Source organism: Epithele typhae, assembly GCF_022376455.1.
Source record: "Epithele typhae strain CBS 203.58 chromosome Unknown BXZ73scaffold_30, whole genome shotgun sequence".
Taxonomy (NCBI): Eukaryota; Fungi; Basidiomycota; class Agaricomycetes; order Polyporales; family Epitheliaceae; genus Epithele; species Epithele typhae.
In genome coordinates, this window is record NW_025954221.1 from 365,782 (window position 1) to 383,705 (window position 17,924).

General features: G+C 58.6%; 5 protein-coding genes across 5 annotated transcripts; 2 read left to right on the top strand and 3 right to left on the bottom strand.

The window, feature by feature from the left end:
- Nucleotides 1-1,098: 1,098 nt before the first annotated feature.
- Nucleotides 1,099-3,431, top strand: BXZ73DRAFT_78244 (uncharacterized protein; the record flags this gene model as incomplete). The annotated part of the gene is made up of 5 exons (XM_048022835.1): nt 1,099-1,201; nt 1,435-1,463; nt 1,497-2,316; nt 2,343-3,137; nt 3,163-3,431. 5 exons carry the CDS (start codon nt 1,099-1,101, stop codon nt 3,429-3,431), a joined length of 2,016 nt encoding a protein of 671 aa, XP_047877093.1.
- A 580-nt stretch (nt 3,432-4,011) lies between these two features.
- Nucleotides 4,012-7,745, bottom strand: BXZ73DRAFT_78245 (uncharacterized protein; the record flags this gene model as incomplete). The annotated part of the gene is made up of 17 exons (XM_048022836.1): nt 4,012-4,208; nt 4,297-4,362; nt 4,691-4,706; nt 4,837-4,945; nt 5,021-5,130; nt 5,364-5,520; nt 5,578-5,935; nt 5,992-6,019; nt 6,077-6,223; nt 6,296-6,343; nt 6,591-6,666; nt 6,723-6,760; nt 6,819-6,971; nt 7,026-7,112; nt 7,164-7,302; nt 7,353-7,492; nt 7,545-7,745. 17 exons carry the CDS (start codon nt 7,743-7,745, stop codon nt 4,012-4,014), a joined length of 2,070 nt encoding a protein of 689 aa, XP_047877094.1.
- Nucleotides 7,746-8,997: 1,252 nt separating this feature from the next.
- On the bottom strand, nt 8,998-11,068 carry BXZ73DRAFT_48299 (cytochrome P450; the record flags this gene model as incomplete). The annotated part of the gene is made up of 10 exons (XM_048020025.1): nt 8,998-9,100; nt 9,158-9,301; nt 9,350-9,478; nt 9,541-9,802; nt 9,835-9,861; nt 9,914-10,037; nt 10,092-10,362; nt 10,412-10,600; nt 10,657-10,818; nt 10,881-11,068. 10 exons carry the CDS (start codon nt 11,066-11,068, stop codon nt 8,998-9,000), a joined length of 1,599 nt encoding a protein of 532 aa, XP_047877095.1.
- Nucleotides 11,069-12,598: 1,530 nt separating this feature from the next.
- BXZ73DRAFT_102263 (cytochrome P450) lies at nt 12,599-14,909 on the top strand (the record flags this gene model as incomplete). Its single annotated transcript, XM_048015169.1, has 10 exons — nt 12,599-12,605; nt 13,087-13,216; nt 13,277-13,459; nt 13,519-13,635; nt 13,830-13,947; nt 14,002-14,015; nt 14,065-14,334; nt 14,406-14,534; nt 14,600-14,704; nt 14,819-14,909. 10 exons carry the CDS (start codon nt 12,599-12,601, stop codon nt 14,907-14,909), a joined length of 1,164 nt encoding a protein of 387 aa, XP_047877096.1.
- A 221-nt stretch (nt 14,910-15,130) lies between these two features.
- On the bottom strand, nt 15,131-17,856 carry BXZ73DRAFT_102264 (NADH-ubiquinone oxidoreductase; the record flags this gene model as incomplete). The annotated part of the gene is made up of 11 exons (XM_048015170.1): nt 15,131-15,227; nt 15,286-15,522; nt 15,581-15,883; nt 15,920-16,935; nt 16,995-17,161; nt 17,214-17,275; nt 17,326-17,353; nt 17,422-17,463; nt 17,515-17,562; nt 17,620-17,703; nt 17,769-17,856. The coding sequence occupies 11 exons, from the start codon at nt 17,854-17,856 to the stop codon at nt 15,131-15,133; spliced, it is 2,172 nt and encodes a 723-aa protein (XP_047877097.1).
- Nucleotides 17,857-17,924: the final 68 nt, after the last annotated feature.

The window sequence follows — 17,924 nt, forward strand, 5'->3', positions numbered from 1 at the left end:
TACTTGCGGAGATGAGCTTTGAGCGCGAGACAGCCGGCTGATGTATGACAAGCCCTAACTCGCAGAAGACGGTCCCGCATCAGGAATTAACGAAAACAGAGACTGACGGAAGATGGTGATGGGGGCGAGAACGAGAACTTACTGGAGAAGGAGGCGAGAACTTGAAAAGTGGGCGGGAGGGGCAGCCCGCGAAGGGGGCGCCGTACGCCCGCGCAGTAAGCACTGTGTAGCAGATTAGGCAGATGCAATAGGGGAATTAGCGTATTGCACACAGATGATGACTATACAACACACCAGTGCCCAAGCCCCATCACACCCTGTCGTTGCCGCATTGAGCCCCCTCCCAGAACCCGTAGTGTCCACGTTTCCTTCGTCGGTAGATCGGCCAGGTTGTTCTTGTGTGGCTGCTCCTTCCCGACGGCGTTATAGAAACCGCCTCGTTGCTCTATATTTGCCGCGGCTGAAAGGCTTGAAGATAACGCCTAGGGGAATGTCGTGGGCTGCGTTGGTAGCAGGCAAGGCGTCCGAAACAAGGATAGGGACCGTATTGGAGACGAAGCGAGCCCACATACAGGACGATGGTCCAGAGGCGAAAGGAGGCGGATAAAAGCTGCAAGTTGGAGGTGATGGTGAAATAGAGGAAGCCGAAAGAACATGTGGAGAGGAGGACTCCGGAGGAGGTCGTGAACGCAAACGGGTGTAAAGTTCCAGGCACACCCGCGGTCGCGTCGCGTCAGCGATCCCACGTGACCGTGAAATCTTGTGCGCGGGACTCGACGAAATTTAGACGCTTATTAACAAGCTCACCATTAAGTGCACAACTTTGCGCATGAATAAGTATATATCAGTCTCAGTCTGTGGCCCTTCAAACCCCCGAGAGTAAACTAGCAAGTAACGAGCGCTGAGGAGCATATAGGAAAAGTTGTATTGATGAAAACGTACTGCGAAAGCTACACTGAAATGCATACATAACTGGTACATAACACGCACGGTCCACGTAACATCGACTGCGGAGAGCGTTGGACTGACGATGCCCGAGCAATTAGGCCTCAGGCTTGGCATATAGAGCAGGTAACAGTAAACCACCATCAATGGTGCATGAGTACTAGCAACGGCAGGGGTGAAAGGAGTGGAAGTAATGGTGAAAAGGATGGCGGGAGTGGCGGCGACGGCGAGGGAGGCCGCGGAGGCGACAACGAGGGTGTTACGACGTCGAGCACAGAGTGACAGCAAAAGCGCCAGACACACTGGCGGAAACCTTGACCAGCCGCTATGACCTTCTGAAGACTGGTCTTCACCGACAACCTTGATTCATTTCAGAAGTTCCTTGAACCCATCTGGAACCGTGTACACGATGTGAATGTCCACCACGTCCTCCGTAACCAGCTGTTTCCATCCAATCGGCATCATTATTATTATTATTATTATTTTCAGGCCATCCCGCCGGTTCACATAGTGGCTACGTAAGTACCGTAGCGACGGAGACCCAGCGCTAGGTCAGTATCCCGCGTTCGTTTGACGCCCGCGTGGGCACGGGACCGCGCCCGAAGGCAGATGCGGAACTTCGACGTCATCAGGCCGCGGGCGCCTGGCACCCCCTGTGGCGAGCGCGCGTTTGTCCGAAACAAGAGTCCACCGAGAAAATGTCCGTGCGCTTCTTGGCCGCCACGCTTACCCCGCTCGGGTTACTCATACTAGAACCGGCCTCATCAGGCGCCGGAGGCTGCATCTCACGTTCCGGGGGGCTCGCGCTTGGGACCAGGTCACGCGCCCGTTGGGGCGCGCTCCTTGGGCGTGCGAGGTTTGGGCGCCCGCGCGTCGTTCTTCGGCCGACGCCGGGGGCAGGTGGGGGAGTAGGCGGGATGCGCGCCTGCGCAAACCATGCACTTCGCCACATGGACGGTGGGACCCGGGCGCTTGGCGAGCGCCTCGTGGTGGTGGGTGTGGTGCGACCCGGCACAGAAGCCGCACGCGGGGGCCGCGCGGCACCGGACGGCCGCGTGCCCGAACTGTTGGCAGTTCGAGCACTGGAGGGGGCGGTCGGGCACGCGCGCGAGGGTGCACGCGCGCGGGCCGATGTCGAACAGAAGCCGCGACCCGTTAAGGGCGCGCAGCGTCTTGAAGTCCTCATCGTCGATGACGTCGACGAAGAGGGTGGCGGTGGTGGCGTCCGCGGCGTGGGGGCCCCAGCGGACGGAGGTGGTGGTGTCGGGGAGCGCCGCGCGGCCGTCGGACCATGCGGTGTCACCGGAGCGGTGCACAGCGTCCCGGAGGACGTCGAGGGGGAGAGGGCGACGGGGGCGCCGGCGTCGTCGAGTGCGGAGCACTCGACATGGTGGTAGAGCACCGATACCCGGTTGACGTACCGGGAGGCGCGCAGGGGGTTGCAGAGGAGGCGGCCGAGGGCGTCCGCGAGGGCGGAGGCCTGGGCGTCCCACGTCATGGGGGCGTCACGGGGGCAGATCGCGGGGACGACCGTCCACCGCGTGCGCGCGGGGTTGGAGGAGAGGCGGTCGATTTTGAAATCGACGGCCCGGCGGAGGACCTCGAGGGCCTTGGCGTCGCTCGACCACACGGGGGCGTGGGTGAGGTCGTGGGCGGCGTGGAGGTAGACCAGCCGGGCGGACCCGGCTGGGCGGCGGCGGCGAAGCGCGGCCAACGTGTTTTGAAGCGCCGTCGGCGCGGCCTTGGCCGGGGCGACGGGGGCGGTGGCGGGGGCGGGGCAGGGGCCGTGGGAGCGGCGGCTGCCGCGGGGCGCGCGACGAAACCCTTGCGGGCCGCGCCGGTCACCCCCTTCCCCTTCCTCTTGGCGCCGGCGCGTGCAACCGTTGCCCATGTGGGCGCGGGGACGCTGGCCGGGGCCGCAGGGCCGGGGGCAGGTTGGGTCGGGGCCCCGAAGGGCCTGGCTGGAAGGGCCGCGACGCCAGTAGGCACAGCGGGCGTGGGAGCGGGGGGCACGGGGTTGGCCACGGGGGCAGCCTCGAGGACGGGGGCAGGCGGGGGGGAGGCCGGAGGCGCCGCCTGGAGGGGAGGGGCGGGGAGGGGCGCAGTCGGGGGGAGCTCGACGGGGGCGACGTCCATGGCGTCGGCCGCAGCCGGAGGGGGAGGGGGGCGGCCGCGCGGGCAACCTGCTCACGGTAGTGGGCCGTGATGTTGGCGTAGTCCATGGCCAGCACACACTGTGTGGTGTTCTGGCCCCAGAACTGGGCGAGGGCGTCGCCGGACTGGCCGGGCGCCTTGTTGAAGAGGTTGGAGGCCTCCGCGAAGTTGGACTCGTTGATGGGGCCAAGCCGGAGCGCGACCCCAAACAGGTGGAGGAGGAGCTCTCGCACCGTGGGCGTGGCAGGAGCTGCAGGGGGAGGGGGGCAGGAGCAGGAGTAGGGGCGGGGCCGGGGTCCGGCTCTTGCGGCGGCGGGAGGGGCGTACGGTGAAGAGCTCGTCTTCGCTGTCGTCCAGGCGCCGTCGGGGTTGCCGCCGGCGAGGATGGTGGAGGAGGCCGTGAGGGCCTGTTGGAGGCGCGTTGGTAGTCGCCTTCGGCCTCCCAGGCCATGTCGTCGGCCGGGGGAGGTGCTTTCTTCTTGCCCTTCTTCGAGGAGGGCGACATCGTACAGGGGTAGGGTGGGGAGTGGTGGTAGCGCTGGAGGAGATGGTGGTGGTACGAGGTCAAGGAGGATGTCCAATCGGCATCAACCGAAGCCGCTCGCCGTGCGCACTCTCCTCGGCGCCCGTCGGGGGGCCGACCGCAGCGAAAGAGGCCATGACTCGTCCGAATGAGCTGAAATGTTTCAGGAACGCTGCGCGCCTCTCCATCCACGCGTTGTGCTCCTTGCGTTCCGCTGTGAAAGCCCAACCGCGTGGGGGTGCTTTTGATGAGTGGACGAGGTAGAAGCCGAAAACGAGTCGCATAAAGCCCTGAGCGACGGCCAGGTAAACGGTGGTTTCGATCATATGTCGTAAAACGGGATGAAAGGCACGTCAACTCTACTCACATCGTATGTTATATTTCCAAGCTCAGTGCGTCCCCATGCAATCGGTTCCGACTCGGTATAATAGACCAAGATTCGAGAGAGAAGACGCGGCTTTGCGCTCGGCGATTGGAGAGAAGTTGCTGCCATCTTTGTCATTGCACCGGGGGAGGAGGAAAGTATGCGGGAGGATCTCCAGCGAGCTTGGTGGGTGCGGGTCCGCTGAGCCCGAGGTGGATGTGCCTGTAATATCATGTTCCCGATTCTCTGGTACGCAGTTGCACGGTCTTGTAAGTTGTCGCTTCAGAAGATACCTCATCGATGTTCTTACCTCTCGAGTCCATGATGTGGAGCTGAGTCAGGGATAGTGAAGCTGGGGAAGCCTGGAGCTCTACCGCTGAAAGGTGAGATATATGTGAGCAATAAGGTTCCAGGCCAGATGTCCATGACTTCATGCGCTGCTCATAGGATCCCGCAGGGCCCCACCGAGGCGCGCCACTCGAATTCCACACGCCTCGAGCAGCACGCGTCTAGTTGTAAATGTGTAGCTAGTCGACTCTTCACTCATACTGCGTGATGTGCCCCTGGATTGCACAGGCACGACGCGCATCAGCGTCGCAGTTGGCCCCCTCGTCGGGACTGCGGGCGCTACGTGCCACGGTGAACCAAGGACATTACAACAGCCGCTGCGCTGTGCGACTCACCACCGAGGTCACAGCACGTACGTACTGGCTTTTTCGGCTATACGTACGGCCGATGTATTCAACCAATGTGTGTTACATACAGACTAATGCACAGAGCATACACCTTGGTTTTTTCACTCCTGAGCAGAGTGATACTCCTCAGAGCTAACGCTATCTCCATCACTCACATCGCTGAACCGCACCGCGTCGTCGGCCTCACCAAGCCCTCGGGCACGATTGAGCTCCGCGACCACCAAGCCCTCGAACGGGCGGAGGATTGAGTACTCGAGTGGTTGCCTGGGAAGTGCCGCGACGCACGAACCGACCTCACTGCGTCAGCAAGCCACACGCACACGCTCAGATGATGCGTACATGACCTCGGGCGTCACCCCGTCCACTTCGACGTCCGGCACGAGCACGCCCGAGGTGGTCGGGGACGGATCGCGCGACCAGAACCCCCACGGCTTCTGTGGTTCACCATTCTGCCCGAGTGGAGATTGGTGGAATACAAACGGCGATGGAGAAGAGCCTGGTGGAATGCATCAGCTAGACTGCTCTGTGAGAGCTCCTATCGAGAGGCGCTCACTTGGGGTTGGTGGTGCGGATGCCGACTTGCGAACTAGTCTCGCGCGATATGACCCTTGGTGCACTGAAAAACGCCGGTCATCGCGACGGTGAACATTTCCCGAACATCAGAAGGACGTTCGTCACTCACCGATGATAAGCTGGTTGATTGGAACATTGTGCTGTTGCGCAGCGATGACGCATAGTCCCAGAAGAACGCGCGGCATGCGGAGACGTCGAGGATGCGCTGGATGTATACCGTGTTGTGGGCCGCGTCCTCCCCTTGCGCGAACGCGCTGCAGTCATGACTGCGTGAAGTGATGTCAGCGCAACTGCGCACCGCTTGAATGCGTCAGGCCACGTACCTCAACGCGCCGTCTCCCGCGTCCGGCCACGAGACCGTCTCGTACGGGGTATGCGTGCCCGCGCGCGTCCCGTAGCAACGCCTGGTAAGCACGGGAACCTCCATTCCTAACAGCTCGTTGATGTGGCCCAACGATATGAACCTCCTCGCCTCGTTGGTTCCAGGTGAGGGTTCGGTGAGTTGGCCGTACTCCCCGACACGCGCATCGAGCGTTGCGGGAAGTACCGCAAGTGACCAGAAACATGCGAGCTGGGACTGAATGAATGCGTCAACATATGAAGCGACGTTTGCGCCTGCGCGGAGACCCGCGAGCAAGTCAGAGGCAGGGCCAGTGGGGAAGGAGATGCCCCAACCGCCGCCTGTGTGGATGTTAATATCGACTCAGAGCTCATTGGGACAACATGGGAGACAGTACCATCGGTCTTGTAGGCAAATTGGTTTATCTAGGGAGGAAACACCGTTCAAATGTGCTTTCAGGGCTTATAATGATGGCCACTTACTTCGCAATAACTCCGGTTCAAACACCGCCGGAAGCAATCAGAGTTGGCATTGACGATATCGGGAGCATGGATGATGAGACGACCGAAATCATTGAGACCCGCGGTTGGTAAACATTGCTTATGGGTGTGTGCTCTCCCTTTGACGAGCTAGGCGGGGCGGACACGTCAGTAACGGTGCGACAGCGTCAATACTAGTGTGAGCGTGATCATGGCACGTACGCTATGAATATAGAAGTCTTTTGAGGCGGCCGCAAAAGCGAACGCGAGCTACGCCACGTCGTGTTAGTCGCGCGCAGCTTGAGCGGATACTGCGGACACATCCCTACCTGATAATCCACGAGCTGGCTTCTTATTAGATACTATGGTGCAATTGGGAAGACAAAACGAACATGTTTAAGCCAGTTCATGACATACGTCCTCGGGCTTTGGGAAGTGAAGTCATGCATGAGAGGTATATATCCTCATCAATATGGGTCAGGCCAGAAGATAGAGTACCGAAAATACGAATGCGTACCTTCTTCCACATAAAAGACGCTGTCCAGGGACGGGTGCGATCGCCCCAGGATCTGAGCCAATCCGCGCTGGAGACCCTGTCTATTATATGCGGGTCAGAAGCGAGCATGGGGCGGCGACAAGAACGACGTACACGTTCGCATTGTAGAGCGCCAGCGAGTTGAAATCGAACTGACGGGTTGAGCACGCATGAGGCAATTTACGAGGGATCAGAATCATGCAAACTCACTTTTGGCTGAGAAGGGCGACGGACGACGGTGCGCACGATGACGTCTCTTCCGTCTAACTTTCCGTCCCACTCTTCGCCTTCGCAAACGTTCACTACCGTATAAGTTCCGCGGACGCGGCCCCATACCACCTGATCGTAATACAAGAACCGCATCTGCAAGGCGCGTAAGCGACCATCCGAGAACGCACGACGCCGCAACAGATGCACCTTAGTTTCTGGATCGCGGTTGGGGTCTGTTCGAAGTCGTAGATCAATCTTCACAACCCCCTTGTTGGTAGAGATGGTGCATGCAGACTGTAGACGTGCGTGAGCGATAAAATGGACGATACGGAGGTGCACACGTACATCGAAAGAGCGCCACGCATCGTCAAGCTGGCGCCCGCATTCGGTGGCAATCGCGTCCATCGACGCCCTTCGGAGGTATCTGACAAAGAAGTGATGTTCCAACGCCGTGCGGACTTTCTCCTTGATAGACGCAACGGTGCTGTACCATCATCTGGTCAGATCATAAACAAGAACTCAGAAAACGCTTACGCTTCCAGCTGCTTTAGACTCTGTTCAAGCTCCTCACTTATCGCAGTCGTGTCCTCCCCAATATGCTTCCGAACATGTTCCACGAGCTCTCCCCCTCGCTTCGCAACTTGAACAAAGTTGTCTTTCGTCCCATTGACAGCCTGGTGGGAAAGCGTCAACGTCGGAGACAGTGCAGGAATAAAAAAGATGGACCTCGACGCTCTTAGCGATGCTCAGCACCCCGCCGATGATCGTTACTAGATAAGGAACACCGTTGGCGACCGTCACCGCGTCCTTCGCGATCTCGAGTCCGGTGATGGTGTGAGCAAGCGCATCTTCGGTCTTCATGCCTCTGAACCATCGTACAAACCGAATTCGAGCGAGGATGGAGTTACGCGGAGGGGGACCGGGCATGGGCAGGTCCAGAGTGGAGTTCGAGGAGCTGGAGGTGGATGCCCATACCTCCAACGAGGCATGACAGTGTATGTATGCGAGGCAAGAGACTGCGCAAATTTTCATGTTTCTCTACCCTTCACCCTGTGTATTTGGGTTAGCTACGGGAAGAGTGAGAGTCGAACTCTGAACCGCACCGCAGCGTGCTCCCGTTCTTCTGGACTTCGAAGGTGACGGTCGTCGTCAAGGTAAGTGCGCGGATCCCCGAAAGGAGACTATTGGTGGTAGAGGCGAAAGCTGAAGCGATTCGTTTTTGAAGAGGCCGTACGAATTGGCCGGTCGAAGAAAGCGAAGACTTGCCAAGGCGGTGAAGCGTGCTTCGCGTGGGTAAGACGTCGGCGAGAATACGTCACCGAAGGTGCGGAGAGGCTGGGAATTAGGGTGTGGACGCCATGAGGGGTCAGCGGAAACCTTGTACACCCTGTGCGATAGCCCGAGTTCTTTGTGCTGCATGAAGTCGCGTCCATGGAAGTATTTGCACAGCGACAAGCAAGCGGGACTTAGACACGAGCGAAGTCGGAGGTGGCGCCTAATCCAGAGGCGCGTCGCTGGCGTCTGATCAGTCCCCACGCCTCGGAGCTTTTGAAGCGCCCGCAAGCTATCGACTTAGACACAACTTTGCATTTCTGAGATTGCGAGTGTTCGACTCATCTAAACACACAATGGGCGCTACGCTCGAGGCACGCGGACACTCGGCAACCACAATGGCGCGGTTCTGCCGCGCCATACTCAAGTATCCAACCACTCGCCTATAGGTTCGAACTTCGAGGACCCGGTGGAGTGACAAGAGGTTTTTCACAGCCGAGTGCCCCCACTATCGGAGGTAGCATCGACGGGGTGAAATTGAGCCTCCACTTGTGCTGTTACTTCAACGCATTCCTAGACAAGAACGCTAGCGCACTCACGTTCACGGACGCCCCGCAGTGAGGCCGATACCGTCCGAGTCATCGACTTCTTCGTTCTCTCACTGCCCGTCCGTGCGAGCTACGGATTACGTTCCTTGTCAAGTCCGTGCTCCACGCGGAGTTCTTCTCGTGCGAAATTAGAGCGGGAAATCTCGAGGAGACATCGAAGACTTGTAGCAGTGAAGCGATATCGTGATGGCGCCGCCGCCGCCGTGCTCGCCCCGCATTCGTTTCAAGGCACCTGTCTGTACTACAATCAGTCGATTCAAGGGTATGCTAATACATGGCACGCCGTGTCGGCGAAGTCGTCAGATTCCCCTCGCAGCCCGTACAGCCGCGGCGTTCGTTCGTATGAGCGCCGCATGGGCAGAGGATCGAGGAGTGATCGTGCATCTGCAATCTTCAGGATACCTGCAAACAAACACGACTCAGTTCCAATGAGACGTGTACGAAGTGGAAAGCGCATACGAGAACAAGCCGTCGGTGAATCGTGGTTCGATCTTAATTGGTTTTCCCTGCTCGTCTAGCGGAGCAGAAACGTCGAAGACATGCAGAATGGACGCAATGGTGATGAAGAGACCGGCGCGTGCGAAGTGACGTCCGGCGCAGATCCTAGGAGAAATTGACGCTCACTAAACAACTTCGGTGGATAATACTCACCTCCTCCCGTAACCGAATACGAATGTCGTGGGGTCGAGGACGGTCGTGTCTATGACACCGTCTTTGATGAACCGTTCTGGACGGAATTCGTGCGGGTCAGGAAACAGTTGGGGATCGTGCATACATGCCCTGTGTGAGGCCACTGAGTACCCACGAACAACCAGTGATATGACCTCGCAAGCGTACCAAACGTTAGGCTGAATGATCGTCCTGCGGGGATGAACCAGCCTCTCCATACGTCGTCGTTCGTTGTGGCATGCGCGACGCCAATCGATAGGACGTTGTGCCAACGCAGGAGCTCCATGATGACCGCACGGAGGTACAGAAGTGAGGGTTCGTCGTCGAACTCCGGGAGGCGATGGGGTCCAACCACCGTGTCAAGTTCTTCCTGGGCTTTCTTGACGACTTCCGGAGAGGGAAAGTGCAAGAAGCCCCCTTGCAACGTGAAAACGTCTGTGTGATGTCAATTGGAAACTGATCGCCACGTGTCGTACTCACAGTATCCATGCCCGCTGTAGTAATATCAGCTCTGTATTCCCAAGAGGCGCGACAACATGCTCGAACCTTCAAACGCGATGGCACTGGTTCCCTTGAGGATCTCCTCGTCTCGAGCGGGCATCTCGCCATTGCGCGAGCGAGAGGCGATGTGCCGTCCAAGCATCGACTCTTTCACGTCCGTTTGGCGATCCTTTAGATACGAGATAATAAGAACCATGGAGTACGAGCGATAGAAGCAACGTACCATATTGGCGCGTGAGTACTCGTACGGCATCGTCAGCGCTTGGTAGTTGTCCGCACGCCATTGAGCGAGAAGCTCTTGCCAACCCATCCCGGGAAGCCACGACGGTGCATAGCGCAGAAAAGGGAGATACTGGACCATGAACCTGCCAGGAATCATTCCCTCAACGACGGAGACAAGTGCGGTCTCCATCGCCGCCGCGTACTTGTCCCCTGCGTCATCAGAAGCATAATCGATGCCGTACACGAAGTGAAGGACAGAAGCTGTGAACGCCCTGGTGGGGTGCGTGAGTGAGATCATTATCCAATCACATTTTCGCTCACTTTCGAGTGTGGGTTTTGAACTCTGACGGCGAGGTGAGGAGCTTGTCCAAGAGGAGGTGAGTGACGGCGCGTTGGGTTGAATGATGAGCCCGGACTGAGTCCCGGTGAAAGTACTGCCAGAACACTCGACGGTGGTCTCGCCATCGCTGTCCGTATGGCATGAAGCCGAAATTGTGAGTGTTTCCTGTGCTGGATGAGGATGAATGTCAGCCATAGTATGGATATGTCGTTTGTGCACAGCTCACAGCTCCACCATCAGGTCGACGCTGCGCGCTCGATCTGCAGTGTTCGCGGAGTTCTTTTCCAAGAGCTCTGTGACCGCGGCTGCGCTGTTGAGCACGATTATGGACTCTCCTAGGACCCTAAAATGCAATACATCTCCTGTGCAACAGCGCACTCCAAGGTGACTGAATGACTCGGCAGGTACAGGCGTTTCAACGTACCGTATTCCGCGCCTAGCCTCTGAAACTCGTGCCATGTCTGGCGCGTCGGGAAGTCGAGGACATTCCCGACCAAAGGGAGCCCTTTGGGACCAGGCGGGAACGGAAGAAGACAAGACCGAGAACGCCGTCGAAGAGTGGATAGCGCATATCCAACCAAAGAGATGCACAGAACCCAAAGAGCCACACTGATGAGGGAGGGAGTGGCGGGGCCCATTCCTTGCTATCACGGGTAGAGGTAGAACGGATGGACTCGAGAGCGCGGAGTTCAGGGAAGTCAGGCCAAGGCTGTCTTATAACGCGTGCACCAGCTGCATTGGAATCAGCCGCGCGATGGGTTGTCGGAAGGTGTCTGACGTATGTGGGAGAAACGCAACGTTTGGTGCTTGCCATATTTGTCAGCTGCAGCAGGCCCGGCGGCCAGAGGTCCAGAGTTGGCCCGCACGCCACTTCTCGTGGCACCTACCTAAACAATTCGGGTAGTGAGACTACGTACCTCAGTGAGCGCTGTCCTCAGAATGCGATAGTGCCTTGCAGGTGACCAGTACTTGCTGTCATCCGAAGTGGGGTCAGAAAAGCCTTCCCCGCTGTTCCCCAGCACCGAAGTCTCCTAGCTCGGATGAGTTCCGCGTAAGACTCGGACCGAGGAGTATAGTCTTCCGGGTATCTACAGCAATGGAGTTAGCACCTTGGTGAATGCGAGAAAACGCGAGGAAATTTACGACATGGCTCCATCAGTGAAGCGGCGCGACTCGAGAGACACTAGACCCGGAGGAGGAATAAACACAACACGAAAGGGTATTGAAGTCCGGCGACGCTCGCGACAAGGAAATGCACTCCATGGTCGGAGGACAGCGTCAGGAGGGACAGGTCGGAAGGTTGACCTCGAAGCCGAACGCCGGGCTGAGGATGTTTCGAAACCGATCATGGCAAACTTTGACGTTGGTGATGACTGAGTCTTAGGATTAGGGAGCCTTTCTCTTCCCGTCTCGCAACGCTCGGAGTCGAAGATGAACCACTCGCTGAGAAATGGAGGCCGGACATAGTCAACACGAGGATACTAACACGCCAGACATGTTTGCAAATAGTATGAGACTCGAGGAAACCACTAACCCGTGCTCAATTTGCCTCCTGATAACCCTGTCCCCACGACACTAAAACCGCGCTCCCACCACAAGAACCCCATGTGGCGGAGACGCCGCGGACAGGGAGGGATGCACATTGCAGGGACTTGAAAGTGGGTAAAAGGTCGCGTTGTCGCCATTGAGCTGACTGCCTCCGATCTCCAAGGGCTTTCGTCGACAATTTAACAGGTATGGCCCGCAGGAGGGGGCAGTACGCCCCGGTGTGCTTGCTTAAGAGGTGGAGAGGAGGAAACGGGCGCCGAGTTCCAGTCACGTCAGCGAGCACACGTGACCGCAAAATCTTGCGCTCGTCGGGCCGGGCCGGCCCCAGGTCTTGCGCCGGTTTCAGAGTCATCCTCGAGCGTTGAGCACGCGACGCATCGAGCTATCGCGGCCAAAAACACCATGATCGTATTCCATGGAAAGATACTCCTTGGAGCTTGTCGGCGAGGGGACTGAGAATGTGAGAAGCCGCCGCTGGCCACCGCCGGCGTCTGTGCAAAGGGCTGGGAGCCTGCGCCGCCTTGGCGGCGGCACTGACATCACTTGACTTCCTCCACTCGTCCAGCAATTCGATATCATCCTTTGAACGCGCATACATACCCTTCTTCCGTATACCCGTCATGAGAAGTCCAAGTAATACACGCAAGCGACTCGGGGGGGTGTAGAAGACCACCCAATATCACATCTGGATGAGTTTCGGACTCTAATACATGCACTAGGGCTTGACGCCAGGCTACTGACGACATCAGCGCTGGTGGAGAGAGCACGGGAATGGTGTGTGCATCTAATTGAGAGGCGAGATGGTGTGCAAGGCACGCCCTTCTGTCTCTCACTTAGCTGACCGGCAATGGAGCTTCCGGTTTCCACCATCCTTGTCTGCGCTCTAATTGCAACCATTCTAGCATCCCTTGCCAGTGCAATCATACAGCGGCGAAAGCGTTCCGAAGCCTTACATACCCTCCCGGCCCCACAAGGTTACCCCTCGTCGGAAATCTCCTCAATGCCCCCGCCAGGAAACCCTGGATAGCATACAGAGACCTCAGCACGGTTCACGGTACGCATCCACCTTGAGCGCGTCGTTGTTTTCTCCTCAATGTGGTCCTTGTAGGCGATGTGCTCTACCTCGAAATCCTCGGACATCCTCTCATTGTCTTGGGGAGCACGACAGCAATTTCCGACCTCCTTGAGAAGCGCTCTTCCACAACCGCAGACCGCATTCAGGATGTCATGGTAGAGCTGTGAGTGGCCTTGTCATCTATCCTCGCTACATCCACCCGGTTACATGGAGGTCAGATCAGGCGCAAACATCAACATGACGTTTATGCCCTACGGCCCGTGGTGGAGACGCCACCGCCGCGCTTTGCCCCGTATTTCGATCGCGACACAAGCTTGGAGTACCGTTCGGTTCAGGAAACGGCTGCGCACGTCTTCCTCGACAAAGTTTTGACGAACCCCGGCAACCTGAAGGCCCACATTCGCTAGTAAGCGCATCCTTTGTTCTTGTCCTGCCAGCTACACTCCTGCTTACTGTTGATCGCAGTACCGTCGTCGGCTCCATCATGAAGGTTACATACGGCCTGGACGCTCAGGAGGAAGGAGATCCGTACATGGCTCTGGTCGAATCGTCGATGGAAGGCATTGGTCAGGGCTGGTCCGGGTAAGTTCTCGTATCGTTGTTCCCCATCCTCCGCCACCTTCCTACATGGCTTCCCGGGATCAAATGCGCTGTTCAAAAAGTGGCAGACGGCTGCACAGGCCTAAAAATCTGCCATTCGCGAGAATGAAAGCGAGCTGTGAGGCTCCAGTCTTCCTCCGCCCTGCGTTTGTTCATGAACGCTGTGACCGGCACAGTATCGTCCGTCCGTCCGCGATTCCGTCGTGCTCGCTGCTTTCAACCAGCGCAGACACTTCGGAGCACCGCCAGACGAAGAAGAGGTCATCAAGAACGTCGGAGCTGTCGCGTTGGAAGGTGAGCCTCCAGTCACGGCTTACCACCTTGTCTCACCAATTCCACGCCATCCAGGAGGGTCAGAAACAGTGAGAAACCAGCTCAGCTTCCCATCTCCCATTGACCTCCCAATCACAGACCTTCGGCTCCCTCCTCGGCGGGCTCATCGCCCTCTCCCTGCACCCCGCCGCGCTCCGCGCCGCCCAGGCGAGCTCGACGCCGTAGTCGGCCCCTCCCGCCTCCCTCCTTCGCCGACAAAGACGCGCTTGTCTACGTCCAAGCCGTCGTGCTCGAGAGCCTCCGCTACCACAACATCGCCCCGCTCGGCGCGCCGCACCGCACGACCGCGGACGACGTCTTCCGCGGCCACTTCATCCCCAAAGGCACCGTCGTCCTCGCGAACGTGTGGTGCGTCCCTTCCCCTTCCCCTCCCCCTCTTCGGGTCAGGCGTCGCTCAACGGCCGATCCTTCGGCGGCAGGGCATGCATGCACGACCCCGCCGTGTTCCCCGACCCCGACGTCTTCAACCCGGCGCGCTTCGTCCGCAACGGCGCGCTCGACCCCGGCCCCTGCGACCCCGCGAGCCTCGCGTTCGGATTCGGGCGGAGGTCCGTGTTTCCTCCTTGCTTCAGCTTCAGCGGCCCCTCATTGTCGACGACCCGCCGACCCGCAGAGCCTGCCCGGGGAGCCACTATGCGATGGACGCGCTCTTCATCAACCTCGCGTCGTTCATGCACGTCTTCGACATCGGGCCGCCGTCGACGCCGCCGGACGGCCGGTCGACGTCAAGCGCGGCCAGACGGACGGGTTGCTCTCGTGCGTGTCTTCCGCATGTGCCTCGGTTCTTCTCGTGCTCATGAGAGAGTAGATACCCTGAAGACTGCCGTTGTAGGATCACGCCGCGCTCCGAGGATGCAGAAGGGCTTATTCGAGCATATGCGAGCGCCGCGCGGACGGCGAGAGATGCTGAAAGCGCGAGCTAGAGGCTACTTGCAGTTATTCTGTACACCATGCACCACCAGGGAGCATTTCATGACTGTACATCGAGCAGAGTGCATCTATCATCAGGCGCAGAGCAATGCCTGAGATGGCCTCAAGATATGACACATGAAGATAGCGCTGAGAGTGAAACTCCAGACACTCCGCACTCGGCAGTAGTGATAGGCAATAAATGTGTTTTCATATGAACTAGTCTACGGAGACATCATGCAAACGCGGCCTCAGGCGATCCCGGAAGTTCCGAGAATGCGTAGTCCTCGCCCTTTACAAACGCACGCGTGCACTGAGCCATCGTCACAGACCTGTCACATAGTGTGTTAGCATCGAAGCTCCAAAGCTTAACAACGAACAAGCACTTACGCTCGTGAGATGGGGTCGGTCTGGTAGAAGTTGTCGATGGCTTCTTGAAGACCTCGCCAGTGACCTTGGCGCCGGCGGTGCCCGCAGCGAGCCTTAAGGCCAGCGAGCGCGACGTCGACAGAGGTCGGCTCGGTAGTGTCGTACCGGACGAGTGAGGGGGAGATCTCCCACATGCGATCCCGGAGCGAGAGGACATCGTCGTAGGGCAGCGGCGAGCCGACGATCTCAGAGAGAGCACTGCGAAAGGGCAACACATAAGCGCGGGACGAGGGCTTCGGAGCACGGGCAAACTCACCGGATGATCTTCCAGTCCTCGCGGGAAGCGCCAGGTGGAGGCACGGCAGCACGGCCCAGTTGTGAACGGCCTTCGGTGTTCACCCACGTGGTGCCCTTCTCTGTGTAAGCAGAGCCAGGGAGGACGACATCGGCGTACTGAGCACCGAGGTCACCGTGGTGGCCTGGTACACGACGAAGGCCCCTCAGGATATCCTTGGGGTCGACCTCGTCGGCGTTAAGGAGGTAGACGAACTTCGGCTTCGTGGCGCAGCCTTCTTCGAGGCGACAAGCCGATGTCGTACGCCGCAGGACGAGAAGCAGCCTGCGCAGATCTCGTCAACATAGACTCACGCATTACGACACGAAGAGGTAACCCACCCGCTGCAAAACGCTGAAGCCGTTCCACTCAGGAGTGACGAGCTTATCCTTGTTCGCGTCAACAAACTTGGCGAGCGCGTTGTACACCGCCGCACCATCCGCATGCTCGACGAGCGAGGAGCCGACGATGATGAGCGGCCGCTTGGCAGCCTTGAACTTCTTCGCAAACTCGCTCTTGCCAGCGACGAAGTCAGCGACCGCCTTCGCATCGTTGCCAAGGTAGTCGTAGCCGTACGTGGTGTCGACGCGCTCGCCGATCATGCCCACCTCAAGCGTGGTGTGCAGCCAGCTCTTGCGGATACGCGAGTTCAGAACCGCCGCCTCGTGCCTGGGGTTGGTGCCCACGAGGAGAATGGCGTCGGCCTGCTCGACACCGGGGATGGTTGAGTTGAAAAGGTAGTTGGAGCGGACGTCAACCGCGTGGATGGGTGCGGCGTGGCCGTTGACGCCGTCGAGGGCAGTGTTATCCGAGCCGAGGCGGTTGACAAGGTCCTTGAGGGTAACGAGCGACTCAGCGTCCGCAAAGTGGCCAGCAATCGCCTTGATCTCATCGCCCTTCGCGCCGGACTTCGCAAGGCCCTCGGCGATGGTGGCGAGAGCATCCTCCCACGACGTGGTGACGAAGCGGTCACCTTGCTTGACCAGGGGAACAGTCAAACGCTGGAAGCGCAGGCCGTCGTACGCATAGCGAGTCTTGTCATTGATCCACTCCTCGTTGACATCGTCGTTGGGGCGGGGTTGGACGCGCATGACAACAACACCCCGGGAGTCGATACGAATGTTCGAGCCCACGGCATCCATGACGTCGACAGAGTCCGTGGACTTGAGTTCCCACTGACGTGCGTGGAACGCGTACGGCTTGCTCGTAAGAGCGCCGACGGGGCAGAGGTCGACCACGTTGCCAGAGAGCTCCGAGTTCATGGTCTTCGCGATATACGTTCCAATCTGCATGTCGTTGCCACGACCAGTCGTGCCCAACTCCTCCACACCGGCGACCTCGTTGGAAAACCGAACACACCGCGTGCACTGAATACACGGTTCATCGACGTCTTGACAAGAGGCCCGAGATCCTTGTCCTCCACAGCACGCTTGCCGGCAATCTCGTGGAAGCGACTCCGGTCGGAGCCATAACGCATAGACTGGTCTTGAAGGTCGCACTCACCACCCTGGTCCAAATGGGACAGTCGAGTGGATGGTTTGAGAGAAGAAACTCCATGACGCCCTCACTATACGTTGGTCAGCACTGGTATGGACTCGAAGACAGATGTACATACCGAGCTCGTGGACGAGTGGGCTGTTTGTCCAGACCTTTGCACCAGGCATGGCGGGCATGGCGCTAAGACACCTTTAGGTGGGCACGAATTTGGGTTGGACGCGAGGACATACCATGACGCGACGGGTTTTGGTGACCGTTCTACCTCAACCAAACACATACTATATGCGCCTTCAGCATATGCCTCCTCGTACAGCCATCGGACTTACCGACAGTTACCGGCAATAGCCAGTCGGTCATGGTAACAAAATCTTGCCCGACGTCAGTGACGAGGCGACGCGTGAAATGACAGGCGCACATACCTTGGTATTGTTGCCCCGCAGCCTCGCAAGCCTGAATCAAAGCAGAGCCTAGAAGGCGGTTTAGAAGGGAGAACGAACATATGACGAGTATATGTGGGAACTCACCCTGGGGCACGGTCACCTCCTTCCCGTCGACAGTAAGAGTAATGTCCGCCTGGCGCGCCGAAGTCGAGGCAAACGTCCTGCGGCCTGCAAAACGCGACGAAGAGGCCCCACGTAAACGCTGGAGTCCAAACGAGACGGGGACGACATACCTGGGCGCGTCGACGACGGTGATGCAGCGACTTTTGCGAGCACACCCGCCGACGAGGGCCGGGAGGCTGACGACACGAGCCTCAGCATGGCTTCCGCCGAGCAGAGAGGAGGAAGAGGGGTCAGAGAAGAGAGCGCACGTCGGCGGGAAGCTCACG